The sequence below is a fragment of the Natator depressus genome, chromosome 8 (genome assembly GCF_965152275.1).
Source record: "Natator depressus isolate rNatDep1 chromosome 8, rNatDep2.hap1, whole genome shotgun sequence".
NCBI classification, from domain to species: domain Eukaryota; kingdom Metazoa; phylum Chordata; order Testudines; family Cheloniidae; genus Natator; species Natator depressus.
The window spans coordinates 82,567,648-82,582,177 of record NC_134241.1 but is presented as its reverse complement, the minus strand read 5'-3'; the positions used below and the strand labels follow the sequence as shown (position 1 = coordinate 82,582,177).

The following is a 14,530-nucleotide window of genomic DNA, read 5'->3' as shown; positions in this document are numbered from 1 at the left end:
CACGTTTTATTTGGAAAAAATAAAAACAAATATTTAAAAAAGATGTTGAATCTGCAATGTGCAAACACACACCTGCTTAACATCAAAGCTTATGAAAGTGTCAGCAGTTTAACCAATCATACAATCTACACTACTTCAACAAAATGGAAAACCCAGTAAACATTTTTGTATTGTTAATATAGTCGGAGATCCTCACAATCTCCTAACCACAACTCTCAATAAAAACAGCAGCAACAACAGTCATGGGAACGAATGTTTTCATTAAAATAGCCAATAACAATGTATAATAATAAATTCTAACTGGTTAGAAAGACACACAAAGTTGTAACAAGTTACGAAACTCAGTAAAAAGAAAAGGAGTACTTGTGGCACCTCAGAGACTAACAAATTTATTTGAGCATAAGCTTTTGTGAGCTACAGCTCACTTCATCGGATGCATTGAGCTGTAGCTCACGAAAGCTTATGCTCAAATAAACTGGTTAGTCTCTAAGGCGCCACAAGTACTCCTTTTCTTTTTGCGAATACAAACTAACATGGCTCCTACTCTGAAACTAAGAATTTTCTTTTTATTATATATATCAATTGAGAATAAGGGCCTGATCCATAATCCAGTGAAGTGTATGGAAATACTACCACTGACTTCAATGGATCAGGCTTTAAAGCAACACTACAGAAAAATCTGGTCAGATAAACAAAGCATTGTTACCTCGTAGCTTCTATAGTCCACTTCCACATCATCTCCGTAAACATTTAGCTCCATGTTTTTGTGACTAAACACAGTTGCTGGTTTGGGATTCCTGGGATTACATGCCATATCATCTGCCAGCATCAGGACAATGTGACTGGGAAAAACAAAACAACACAATTTCAGATATTCTATTTTAGTACTATAAACAAAAGGAAAACTGCAAATAATGAAGCCAACAAACATGACCCATTATGAGAGCCCTGCAAATCTGTGGATATCCGCTTTATATCCGTGGACTATGCTTGCTGATCGCAGATCGTCTGAAGATAAAAATTTTGTATCCACGCAGGACTCTACTCATTATTGAAACAAAATTCTATAGCATTTAGAAAATTGCCTGGAGTATAAGTACAAGTTACTTTGGTAATACCTTATTTCCCCAGGGAACACTGTTACCATCATAATGCTACCACATAAAGCTTTTTGTTTGTTACCGTAACGGAATTATTTGTTTAGCACTAACAACATGCTCAACGTCACACAGTACTTCACAAAAATGGATGGCTGCTGCCTCAAAGAGCTTAAAGACTCAAAGTCAAACAGACGGTGGGTCACACTCGAAAAAAGTGTTGAGTTCCAAGTACTCAAGACCCAACTGTTAAGCCCTATTAATACAGTCACTGTTGTTAACACCTAAGGATTATTCTGAACAGCAGCAGCAGACTTTTTTTTCTCTTCATGCACAACCCCTTGGGCACAGCAATTTCTCCTCAGAATATGAAGAATAATGAAGAATGAGGACAAGTCTTCCAGGACGTAGTATTACTCCAGAAAGAAGCTTTCCTCCTACTAGCACAAATACTGACCTGGGGAACATTTTCCCTTCTTATTATTAGACTTGATTAAACATTAATATGACTCAACTCAGGATAAAACAAAGCTACTTTACGCAAATAAAACAGTCTGGGGCTTAACATGTTGTCCTACAGCAAAACCTACAGAAGTGGGACAGCAGGCCGAGGAAACTTCCTATGGGCATAGAGAAAGGAGAGATCTGAGGGGCAACTTCCAAACTCTACAGTGTTCATGGGAAAGACAAACTCCAGTCCCGCAGAGAGATTCAACCTCCATGCTGATCTCGGGAGCCATCCTTTCATCTGGCTGAACAGCTTCCCATCAACCCATGTTACCATCAACCATTCCAGGCCCTGTACCTCTGTTGGGAGGGGAAAACATGCAGCAGCAGTTAATGCTACAAGGAGCATCGTTTCCATTGTTTTTACTTATGGTGTTTTCTCCCACTTCTAAGAAGAGCATTCTGCATAAAGCTGCTTGGTTCCACTTTGCCCCTTGTTGCCTTCGGGACTTTTTCCATCCCATTTCACTTCAGTTTGTTCCCCTCTACTTCTCAGAGAGGCTTAACAAATCAGTACTCCTTTGCCGTGTTATCTGTACTACAATCAATAGTGTCTGGGATCCTCAACCATGGTCCCCATTGTAGTAGGCATTGGGCAAACAAGAACTACAGAGAACCTGACCTAGACAGCTGACATTTTAGGTTTCTGACAAGACAACCGGGTGAAACAACAGGGAGGCGAGAGGACAAGGCAGCAATATAACAAGAATTATTCTCCCATCACAAAGCTTTTGCAAAGTGAGACAATAAAAAGGGAAGAGATTGGCTGCTTTCCACAGACCTGAGTTTTAATGGGAGCTGTGGGGGCAATGACATTGTTGAAACTACCAGACATGCACATGACAAGAAGTTAAGGGCACCTAGACAGCTCTATCCAGCATCAGACATACTCATACTATAAATATACTCAAACAGACAGCCTGTCCTGATACAAAGTACAGGGTATAAAAATGTTTCTCAAACAGTCAGCCTGCGTGCAGTCACACACCTGGGATTCTTTCGTCCTTTCCCAACTGTGACTTTCAACTGTGACTAAGAATGTTGCCTTCCTCTGATGTACTGAAAATGCTTGTTCACTCAAGCCAATTTAGCTCTTGTCTGTGGCTACACTAAGAGCACTTTACCAGTATAGAAATACCACTGTACTATACCACCAATGGGTTCCTAGTGTAGACTCAGCTATATCAAAATAGTTAAAACACTCCAGGGAGCAAAACAAGCTATGCTGTTAAAAATGCTGAGCTCTGTTGGCATAGCTGCATCTATGCTAGGGTCTTCTGTTGTTACAGCTATGTTGACTAAGGATTAGACCTTTTCACACCCCTGACATCAGCTGTGCTGGCAGATGTCTGTAGTGTAGTCTTGACCCTCATCTTGCCAAACAGAAACAGCAGAGCAATTAATCCCAAGATCCCTTGACATAGTTTTGACAAGCAGAAAGCTTATTTTCCTTTCAATGAGGTTGTGTGTCTAGTGATCAGTCCTGTACCCACAGAAGTCAATGAGCATTTTGTCACTGACTCAACTGACAGCAGGATCCTACCCATAGGCTGGGAAAAATTACACATAGTGAATAGGCAGGGCATGAAAGATTGAGTCCTGGAAATATAAATAGTGCATAAGAGCATGGATTTACCCCTAATTTACACACCAACCCATCATGTGCACAGTCATGCAGGGACAGAACTTGAGCAGACTTCTTATTAGGGACACTTCAGGTAAATGACAACATATCACCACTCGAACAAGGTCCCAGTCCAATAGGACCTCCTTTCCCTTCCGAACACCACAAATAAACCCCCAAACTTAGGCTGTGTCTTTACTGACATAAAAAGCTGTTTTTTTAAAGTGAGATCACTAACACACAATAGTTATATCACTATAAAATCCAAAGCAGAGACAAGGCACATGCCATTTTTACCATGAGGTTGCCAGGCAAGGTCAGCACTATAACCCACCACCTCAAACCCCCCCCCCGGTGAAAACACAGTGTTCTGTCTTCGTTAGGTTTTTACAGCAGAACAGCTAATGCCTGTTAGTTATCTTGCCATTTCTAACACAATTTTTTTTTGTCAGTGAAGACAGTCTTAGATGAGCAAGACATTAGCCTCTAAGGACATTAGTGCCCTGATTCTACCCCATCCAGCACAGTTATTGCATGCATGTTATTTAATCCAGATTGTATAATTTAATAAGATAGTCAGGGTCAAATCTGGAGCTACAGCACCTTACACCAGCTGGGGATCTGGCCCTCACTGTCCTTTGGGAACAAAAGTTCTGGTAGGAGCCAATATAAAGTAAGAGCTTTTTAAAACAAAACAATCTAAGACCTTTGCATGTAAATCCAACCAAAACAGGAAAGACTGCTCTGCTCAGTCTTTCAATGCTCCCTATCCACCTCAAAGAAGTGTGTATTGTCAAGTCCCCAGTAGATCTCATCTACGTTGTGGACCTTGGCTAATTTGAGCGTATTAACACAAACACAGTTTGGACAGAAGACAACGCAAATAAAAACATAACACAATTTTTAAATGTAGAGAGCTGCTATTTGGAAAGTTGAGTGAAGAAAGAATGCTCACAAATCAAAGATTAAGTTTTCAGCATTTTAACAGTAGCCCACGATCACAGAGCAATCAGCAGCTTAAAATTTAAAATAAAAAAAGGCCAAAAAGCATGAGACGACATTATTGAATACCACTGAAGACAACCCTTCACACATTAGCAATTCCCCTGTGATACCCTGGGCTGAACTCTTAAAGAACGCTGAATGCATCCGATGAAGTGAGCTGTAGCTCATGAAAGCTTATGCTCAAATAAATTTGTTAGTCTCTAAGGTGCCACAAATACTCCTTTTCTTTTTGCAAATACAGACTAACACGGCTGCTACTCTGAAACTACAGTTGTCGACATTATAAAGGGAACATAGATCTCAGCATCATAGTCTCACTATGGTATTACTTTAATAAAATAGGGAGATATTAACTTAATGTGATCTTGGCTTTTTCATGATGAAACAACCAATTCCTTTTCAGTGTCAGCCATGGTAAAGATTCTCCTAGTTTTTCCATTCTGACATAACATAAAACTGAAACTGGAATTGCCAAAGGAGTTAGGTGCCTAGTTCCTATTGACATCCAAGGGTATTTGGGCACCTCACTCTTCGGATGGGTCTGCTCAGTTTTTCTAGAAACGTAACTATTTACCAAAACAGTTATACCAGTACAATCTAGTGTGGATGTAGTTATAAAAGAATAAAGATGCCTTATACTAGTATTGCTTATTCCTCTTCCCACACGACACCTTTATACTGATATAATCATATCCACACCATGGAGTTTGTGCCATTTTTCACTATCCTGGTGTAGTTAAAGCAGCACAACTTGTGCATGCAGAAAAGGCTCCTGGCTCCTTTGAAACTCCCAGCCAAAATGTCTTTTTTTAATATAGCTTGTGACATGCAGGAGCTTCTTTGTTAGACACCAGTTATTTACAGGTCTTCACTCTAATTGTGTGCCCTTGATTTAGCTGAAGCACTGCACTCGTACTGTGTTTAGTCTTGCTCATTAAGTGAAGTGTTCTCTAATCAAAAGGCATATTAAAAAGACATTAGTTATGTTAGACATGAAGTTGCAATACAGTAACAGGTACATGTCAAAGAGCTGCACTATCAATTCTGAACACATTTTACCAATTTTCTCACATTGTGCATTCACCAAACTAATTAGCAGTGCAATTAACTGGTTGGTTAGCATCACATAATTTGATCTTATTATCCGTTTCTGCTTGGAATCATCATGGTACATATTTTTTTTCATTTTCCTTTCCAATAATATTGTTCCATTTTCAGTAAATTAAGTCTGTGCTCTCTACCTTTTACTTGATTATGAAACTAAGAGACCAGCATTTTATTCCTGTTTCAGAAGATGAGACTGAACTTTTACTTTAATATCCAAGTTTAAACAATTGTGCTCGTCAAGATTCTCTTACCTATCAGGAATGCCTAGTCTCTTGACGCTTCTGTAAACTGAAAGCGTATTTGCCACATGACGGTAGTTAAACCAGAAGCGAGATGTACACACCTTTAAGTGTTAAAAAGAAATAAATGCATATTAGAAGATATAAGAAATGCATTCTGAATTAGTATATGCATCAATGGATATTGATTGCTGAGATGCCAAAAAACTTGTCACCCAGCAATCAGGGCCTAGCAACTGCTAGAAATCAATGCTATAAGTAATACACACTTTCTCTGCAGAAAAAGCTTTTTCATATTTTGAAAATAAATGGTAACGTATTGAGCCACAGAGAACACTTTCATTTAAAACTGGATAAAGTACTAAAAAAAAAAAAAAAAAAAAAAAGTACCATAGGGAATAATCCAGCACTGACAAATGGATTAGCTAGATTATTTAATGTCTTAACCATTTCAAATTTCTATGATTGCCCTGTTGCGGTAAAGTGTAAGCAAATGAATACAAGGTCCACATGTAGAAAGAGGGGAACTTTTGCTGGGGGAATCTGGTTTTCAGGGAGTCAACTTATAACAACATTAGAGTTGGGCCCCAGCCATAAAATTTGAATAAGAACTCCCACACAATTTAGGAATGTTCACATTCCAGTATGGGGGCACATTTTCAACCAATATGTCAGTTTTTTTTAAATACAAGTAAGCATGTAACTACAAGAAGAGTGTCAGAAGTAACTTTCAGAAACTGTTTAAGAAGCAATAATTGTATTATATGTTACAGAGCCTTTGAACAGACAATGACTAAATAAATATGAATACTAATGGCCAAGATACTATGATAGGTGGAAAGAATCTTTCAGATGCATGGAGCAATATTAAAATCTGTAAGTGAGCTTACTACATCAAGCATGTTTCCTGCAATCCTCTGTAACAGAGGCATGAGAACTGAAACAAAAATCATAAATCACAGACTTAAAACTTTTAAAAAAAATCATTTCTGTCTGAAGATATTTCACTTACCATTTTTACAAATTACATCTAAATTTAACATAACTCAGATTAGAAAAAAGAACAATAGTTCCTCTGTGCATCACATAGCATTTTCTGTACAGTCACTGACAGTTTTCCCTTTATAGCCAGTTAGCCAGGATATTTTGGGGGGGGGGCTCTTTTGAACAGAAGAGGAAAGACAAGACATTTTAAAATAGAAGAAAACAGGATTGTACTGCCACAAAGAAGAAGCAGGGAGGATTTGGGGTCAGATATACTGAAGCTACAATTCTTTTTAGTTGACTAGATGTAGACACCAGTTTAAAAGTTTTGCTTTGTATCATTTTTACTCTGAACCTGGCTCATGAAAAATTAAACAACTTAATTTTCAGTGAGAATCATAAGACCCCTACCTTTTGCCTTCCCCAGCTTCCTGAGAGATTTCTGTCCTGCCTAGCTGTTTTTTAAAGCGAGGCTTTTAAAAGGGGCCTAATGGATTTAGGCAGACAACTCCCCTTGACTGTAAGTTAGGCTCCTATGTCACTTAGAAGCTTTTGAGTATTATAATAGAGTTACTATACTGGCTGGCTCTGTGTGCATTACACATCCATCATCAGCCCGGAAAGGGTGTGACCCCTCCCAGAGGAGAGCCCAGGACATAATCCTGAGAGGAAGAGGAGGGGAGGGTGACCTTCCTGCCTGAGGGAAGGTGCAGGGTTTTAGGTGTCAGCACCATCACCAGCAGGAGGAGATCTGCTTCTGCAACCTGTTCCAGTAATAAAACACATGTTCTGTTATTTACCTAGTTCATGCCTGTGTCACCATTTCAGGACTTTGCCTGCTTGTGCCAACCCACAAGAGAGAACCAGGTCATGCAACATTTCCCTAAACATATTTAAAGTTAAACACATTTAATTGCTTTGTTGAATTATGACCCCAGGCCCTTTCTGAACTGTGAACTGAGGCTCTAGCTTCCAACCAGGCTCAAGCTGTCTTCAGAACAACCAGTGAGAGCCATGAGAGTAGCTGCTATTTAGCACAACAGTAAGTATCCTTGGAAAGCTGACCAACACAAGAGACATTTGTTAGGTTAAAGCTACTAGAAGAGCTCTGAGAAATCATGATCAGATAGAAGAAACTGCCCAGCCTCAATTAAATAAGATTCTGCAATAAGTACGGATTAACAAAGTACACTAGCCAGGAGGCAAGATATTTAGCTTAAAAAAAATCTTTAAAAAGAAGTATTTTGAGATAGGAGATGATCAACTAAAGGGGCATCTTCTGAAGAGATGATTTTAAGTTGCTTTTCTATTTAGGCAAAATAAGAGCGAGCAGCCTGTTAAACAGGCTTTGGAATATCAAGCTCTTGAGTTTTGTTTATATAGCTATCAGTGACAAGCACAGTACAAAGACTTAGACAGATAACAAAACAGTAATAATAGACTTCACTTCTATGGCATTTTTCTTTTGTGAACCTCCAAGTACTTTAATTCATTTATTTTATACCTCAAAAGTGGTGTTATCACTCCTATTTTATAAATGGAGAAAATGAGGCATAGCTGGCATGAGGCCAGAGCCTAAATTTCTGGGCAATTTGGGATAGCACAGAATACAGTCTGGCCACAAGTAACTTCCTCAGGGTCACACAGGAAATCAGTGGCAAAGACCGGGATAGAAAGCAGGTCTCTTTGTACCTTCAGCACCAAGAACTTTCTACCTCTCTTATTATTATTACCAGTTTGTATCAAGTGTATTGCTCTGACCAAAGAAAATTGTATTTTAATTCTCTGCTTGCTTTTAACATTGAAATAGAAACAGGTATTTAATGTTAATAATTTTAAGTTTGTGCATTAGGGAATAAGAGAATGATTCTTATTCTTTCAATTAATTATCTATTTGTCTTTTCTTGAATTTCTTTTATTTTTCTATATTTTAATACTTAGAAAAAACAGTGTCATGTCTGACTGCTCACATAATATTTTAGAACTGATCATTAGTCATTATGCTCAGAAAGCCTGATTAAAAACTGATGGAATAATACGATCTGAAGTTACCCAGATAAAAAATTAAGACGAGTAGTTCTTATCCTAAGTATTATTTTAGGAGATTAGACTAAAAAAAGAAGAAAGTTTGTTGTCAGACTTTAGCAAATTTCAAAACAAACAACAAAATCAGGAAGATGTTGTACCTTTCTAACCAAGCAAATGTTTAAAAAAAAAAAACAACAGCAACAACAACCACCATGACTGTAATAATATACAGCATAATCATTTGTTTTCATTCTAATTGGAATGTTAATTTTATAAATACTTCAAATGTGCATTAACGTTCTGGATGCTTGTAATTAAATTATGCAGACGAGATAATGGTAATGTAATATAGCAAACTGGCATGCAGGGATAACTCAAAGTCATGCTATACTTCCTTCCAGGTCTTGATCTTGCAACTTGTTACATATGGGCAGACTGCCATGCAACAACTGCAGGATCAGTGTTTTATTTAAGAAGATTGAATACAAAATGCTTACCAAAACTGCCCAGTTATTTGTGTGCCCACTTCTAAAAAACTGTTCTGCTTGGTCCTGCAAGAGACAAAAAATATTGGAACACTAGTGTAGAAACAAACTTAGGAAAAAAACTACAATACAGCACTTTTTTTTTTTGGTTAGTTCTACAAATGTTAAATGTCATATAGAATTAAAACCTTAAACCAGCTAAACAGAAAACATGACTTCTTCTGGTTTATAATACCCCTCCTGATGCCTGAGAAAAGGATCTATTCTATATTCTGTTTGGGCTGTTCTGTCCACATGTTAAAATCAGACAAGTAATCTGGTTCTCTCACAAATTCCTTATCAAAGTTTGGAAACACCTGGCTGGCAATGAAAACAAAACCAGAGAAATTCAGAGTGGTAGTGGTGATGGAAAGAGAGAGGCAGCAAACTAGGATAGGGAAAAATGGAATAAAAAAGAAACATAGCGTTCTGTCCAAGAGGGCAATATCTGGGAAAGATTAAAATCCCAGAATCTTTCCGTTTACAAGTCTCTAATCATGTGTTAAACAATGACTCCACAAATCATCTGAATCCAAGCTAAAAAAAAATATGGAAGGTGATTTAAGCATTCAAAATCTATCCTGTGCTAAAGCAAATGGAAGAATAGAGTGATAGGCTCTGTTAATTTAATTTTTAAAATACCCCCCCAAACATATTGTTCTATTTTAGAGAACACCCCTAGGAACAGATGAAATGCTTCATCAGCCCTCAAACCTTCCTTAAAGTGAAGAACCTTGGATAAGTTTTTCCTTTCACTGTCCCCACGCCCTTAAAGAATACCAGATAGGAAAATAAAAAATCCCACACATTTAAAGCAGCTTTAAAGTAAAGACCAGATTATGTTGGACCTTCTAACGTAGAAGTACAATGATTAATAAACAATGATAATCGCTTTATGCAGTGTTGTTGTAGCTGTATTGGTCCCAGGATATTAGAGAGACAAGGTGGGGGAAATAATATCTTTTTTGGAACAACTTCTGTAGCTGAAAGTGACAAACTTTTGATCTACACAGAGCTCTTCTTTGCAGCTCTGAAGGGTAACTTTACAAGGTTCTAAAATTAGTGTATTTAAAATGCTTGATCTTATTTCCATTACCTGTTTTGTCACATTTTATTAATCTTGTTAACTGTGCATTATAGAAATCATTTGACAGTGAAGTTTTCTGCTTTATCAAAATGTTAATATGGGATTCATATTAAACTATAAACATCATATCTTAATTTAAAGTGAGCTGTATGTAAAAAAGTATAATTACTGAAACATGAAAAAGGCAAAATCGTAACGATTCCTGATCAAGGGACAATATTTGATTAACTCCTTCAGTTTATAAAAACATAAAGCTCTGAAAAATTCACATGTAACACATACCCAAATTAACCACAATATATCTGGATTGATCACAAAAGTGAACAATATTATTCTTGTATGTTTAACCAAACAAGAACAGTTTACTGGAAACTGAGAACCCCAACTGGCAAATAACTCAAAGGGATTATTAAAAAAAACCCTCCCTATATTATATTCTCTATTCAAAGAGAACTGGTACATGCAAACGAATCTGAAAATTAATTCTGATGCAGCTGAATTAGTTGTTTATACTTATTATACAGTTTAAACAAGACATGGTGAATATAAAAACATAAGAACAGCCATACTGGGTCAGACCAAAGCTCCATCTAGCCCAGTATCCTGTCCTCCAACAGTGGCCAATGCCAGGTGCCCCAGAGGGAATGAACAGAACACGTAATCATCAAGTGATCCACTCCCTTTCACTCATTCTCAGCTTCTGGCAAACACAGGCTATGGACACCATCCCTGCCCATCCTGGCTAATGGCCATTGATGGACCTATCCTCCATGAACTTATCTAGCTCTTTTTTGAACCCTGTTATAGGGTTTGGCCTTCACCACATCCTCTGGCAAAGAGTTCCACAGGTTGACTGTGCATTTGTGTGAAGAAATACTTCCTTTTGTTTGTTTTAAACCTGCTGCCTATTAATTTGGTGCCCCCTAGTTCTTTAGAATCCATCTTTCCATTATTTCTATCTTTTATAAGCTTAAGGTGTACTTTTACATAAATCTGTGTATTCATACTGTGAGAGTTGGTCAACTGGGAGGATTTCCAAGCTCAGGCATAGGAGAAGAAAACAAATAATGAAAAACAAGACAGGCAGCGACTATCCTTCAATGCTTGGGCTAGAAAGGGTTGAGGGCAGCTCAAGGTATCTAGAGGTTTAAAGGGAATTTTAGAGCAAGAAATAGGGAATCACAAATACATAAGAAGCTCCAGCCTCCCAGGAAGCAGGAGACAGAGCTGATGGGGTTTGGCAGAACTTTACACACACAGGGGAAAGGAAGGGGTGGGCAGGGTTATAGCCCCTCCCGCAACGCTGCAGTGGGGGCTGCAGCGGCGTATCCCTCCCCCAGCACAGCAGCCACCCCCGTGCGTGGAGTCAATGCAGGGGCAGGTCCATCGACACGGCCCGGGCAGCCCACGGGCCTGGAGCGCAAGTCACCCCAATGGGGCCAGGGGCGGCGCTGGGCGGCCCAACGCGCTTCCCCCCAGCTCCCCTACCTGGATCCCGTCAGTCGCCGCCGAGCCGCAGCACGCCCACAGCAGGGCGGCTGCTGCCGGGAACCAGCGGGGAGCAGGGAGGGCAGCGGCCATAGGAACCGGCTTCACAACAGGAAGAGGCGGGGAGGACCCAACCCCGCCGTAAAGCAGCTCCGGGCCGCCTGTGGGAGCCTCCTTGCTCCCCTCGCCTCGCCCCGCCTCCCCACGGCTGCGGAGCGGCTCAGTGCCTGGCTCTGTGGCTGGGCCTGTTGAGATATCCCGTTGGAGTCCGCTCCTCCCGCCTCCTTGGCTGTCTACAGAGGCTCTTCCCCCAGTGATTAGAAATGGCGGGAAAAATGTATCCAGGGTAAATACAGATCATAGCGCTGGGGTGCCCGTCTAAGATTAGGGCTCCTAGCCACTTCAGTAACACAAAATAAATAGTTGCTGGGGGAAGAATGAACACTCATTTAGAGAACCAAGATAGTGAAACACGAACATAATGGAAAGCTCCTTGAAACATTCACTGTTTACACACACACACACTACCAAAAACATCATAATTGCAGAGTAAAGCACTCAAGTATTAGGAAATGCCATACTTATGGGGTGGGATTCACAAGGGTGATTTAGGCACTGCGATGATCAGGGTTGTTACACCTGACTTTTAGGTGCCCTGGCACCTAGTGAAATTCACAGCCCTAAATTGTGGGCACCCAGGTTCCCACATGGGGAGAGAGTTAGGTGTCTAAAGGTGGGATTCACATAGGGTGACCAGATGTACCTATTTTATAGGGACAGTCCTGATTTTTGGGTCTTTTTCTTATATAGGCTCCTGTTACCCCCCACCCCGTCTCTGTTTTTCACATTTGCTGTCTGGTCACCCTAGATTCACAAAAGCCAGCAAACTGAGCAGAGAGCTGCTTAAATTAGCCAGTAGGAAATGCTGAAGAAAAGGGGGCTGCCTCACTTTCTCCCCTCAAAGGGAGTTAGGTGCCTATATTCATTTGGGATCCCCAACCACTCTCTTCTGGAATTAACCCAGGTCAGTCCTTTTTCAAGAAAAAGGGAGAAAGTGCCACCCTAACAGCCTTCTGGTCAATGCAGTCACCCACAGTGTGAGAAACCCAGGTTCACTTCCCCCTTCTGCCAGAGGTGGAGAAGGGATCTGAATTTAAGTCTCTCATCTCCCAGATGAGTGCCATAACCACAAGGATAGGGGTTAGTCTAGGGCCTGGCTCCCTCAATCTCTTCTGTTGAATTTGTTGCACTCTCTTTAAATAATTAAGTAGTCAGTGAGAGAACTGGAATGACTCTATACTCAGTGGGTAGGGCACGAAGGTGGGAGATCCAGATTTCAGTCAGCTAGCTCCAGCAGTAATGATTTATACACAGTGGAACAGCTTCAGAAGGACATATTGAGACACATCCCCCAAAACATAACCAATATTACAGCATTTAGGGCCTGAGAGGTAGGAGACCCAGATTCAAACCCCTTCTGCACATACCTGCTGCCCATTTTGTGTAGCTTAAGATCACACCTGACAGACTGGGCCCAGCAGGCAATATTAGGCAGGAAGTCTTAACTGCCCAATCTTAACACTAGGCCAAGGAGTGATAAATGCCCCCAACTCTAATCAAAGATCACGGTGCCCTAACTGCCCTAAGCTAGGCCAGGGAGCCTTACTAGCTCCCAGCACTAACCAAGGCTGAGGTGCACTAACTGCCTCAGCCCTAACCCTGGGCCAGGGAGCCCCAGGATACATCTACACTGCAGCTGGGAGCAACCCTCTCGTCCTGGGTAGACAGACTCATACTAGCAGTGTGGACTTTGCAGATCAGGCCGCAGTTTGGACTCTCAAGCCTAAGCGGTTGAGCCCTGCTAGCACGAGCCTGTCTTCCAGGGCTGGGAAATGCATCCCCAGCTGCAGAGTAGACCTACCCTTACAGGCCATAATCATAAACTAGGGAGCCCTACAGGACCAAGCCCTAAATCCAGGCTGGAGAGCCTTAACTGCCCCCCATAACTGACCCAATCCTAAATGTAACTCCAACCCTAGCTGCCCAAACTAACCATACACCAGGGAGCCCTACTAACCCCAGTCCTAGTCTGTGGAGATCTAATAACCTCAAACCCTAACTCTATGTCAGGGTGGCCTAACTGCCCCAACTATAACAATAGTCCAGCGAGCCCTACTGGCTCCAGCCCTAACCCTAGGCTGAGGAGCCCAAATGCCACAACCCAACTCTAGGCTGCAGAGCCTTAGCTGCCCCTACTTTAACCCCAGGCTGAAGTGAATTAACTGCCCCTCCCCTAACCCTAGGCTGGGAAGCACTATCACCCCAAACCCTGCCCCTAGGCTGGGGAGACCTAACTGCCTCAACACTAACCGTAGGCTGGGGAGCACTCTGGCATAGGATTCAGGTGGGGACTCATAGACCTCTACCTGTCCCAATCTCTAACCCTGGGCAAAGGAGGCCTAACTACCCCAACCCTACTCCTAGGCCAGGGAACCCCAAGTACTATAACCCTAGGTTGGAGAGCTCTAACTACCCCAACCCTATAATGGGGAGCCCTACCAACCTCAACCCTAATCCTAGGCTGGGGAGGGGTACAAGCCCCATCCCTAAAACTAGGTCAGGGAGGGAACCCTACCAACTCCAGCCCTAATCTTCTGTGAGTGAGGCCTACCCATAGGCCATGATAACCTAGCAACCCTCCTGCACCAAAGGTTAGGGTTAGGGCAAAGTATTCCAGCCCTGAGCTGAGGCTGCCTGGGGTGTGACAAACGTAGGAAATTTCCTGCAATCACGTTATGAGCTATCTGTATGATTCTCCTCCTATCACTTTGGCATCACTG

General features: G+C 41.1%; 1 protein-coding gene across 1 annotated transcript in view; it reads right to left on the bottom strand.

Moving 5' to 3' along the window:
• Positions 1-11,906, bottom strand: part of PIGK (phosphatidylinositol glycan anchor biosynthesis class K) — a 144,153-nt gene extending 132,247 nt beyond the window's left edge. Inside the window, exons 1-4 of the mRNA XM_074961501.1 lie at positions 11,691-11,906; positions 9,089-9,142; positions 5,592-5,683; positions 707-842 (exon numbers count right to left, since the gene is read on the bottom strand). Of these exons, the coding sequence (XP_074817602.1) occupies positions 707-842; positions 5,592-5,683; positions 9,089-9,142; positions 11,691-11,783 (375 nt within the window). The 5' untranslated portion in view covers positions 11,784-11,906. The remainder of the gene's footprint in view (positions 1-706; positions 843-5,591; positions 5,684-9,088; positions 9,143-11,690) is intronic.
• Between the last annotated feature and the right edge of the window lie 2,624 nt (positions 11,907-14,530).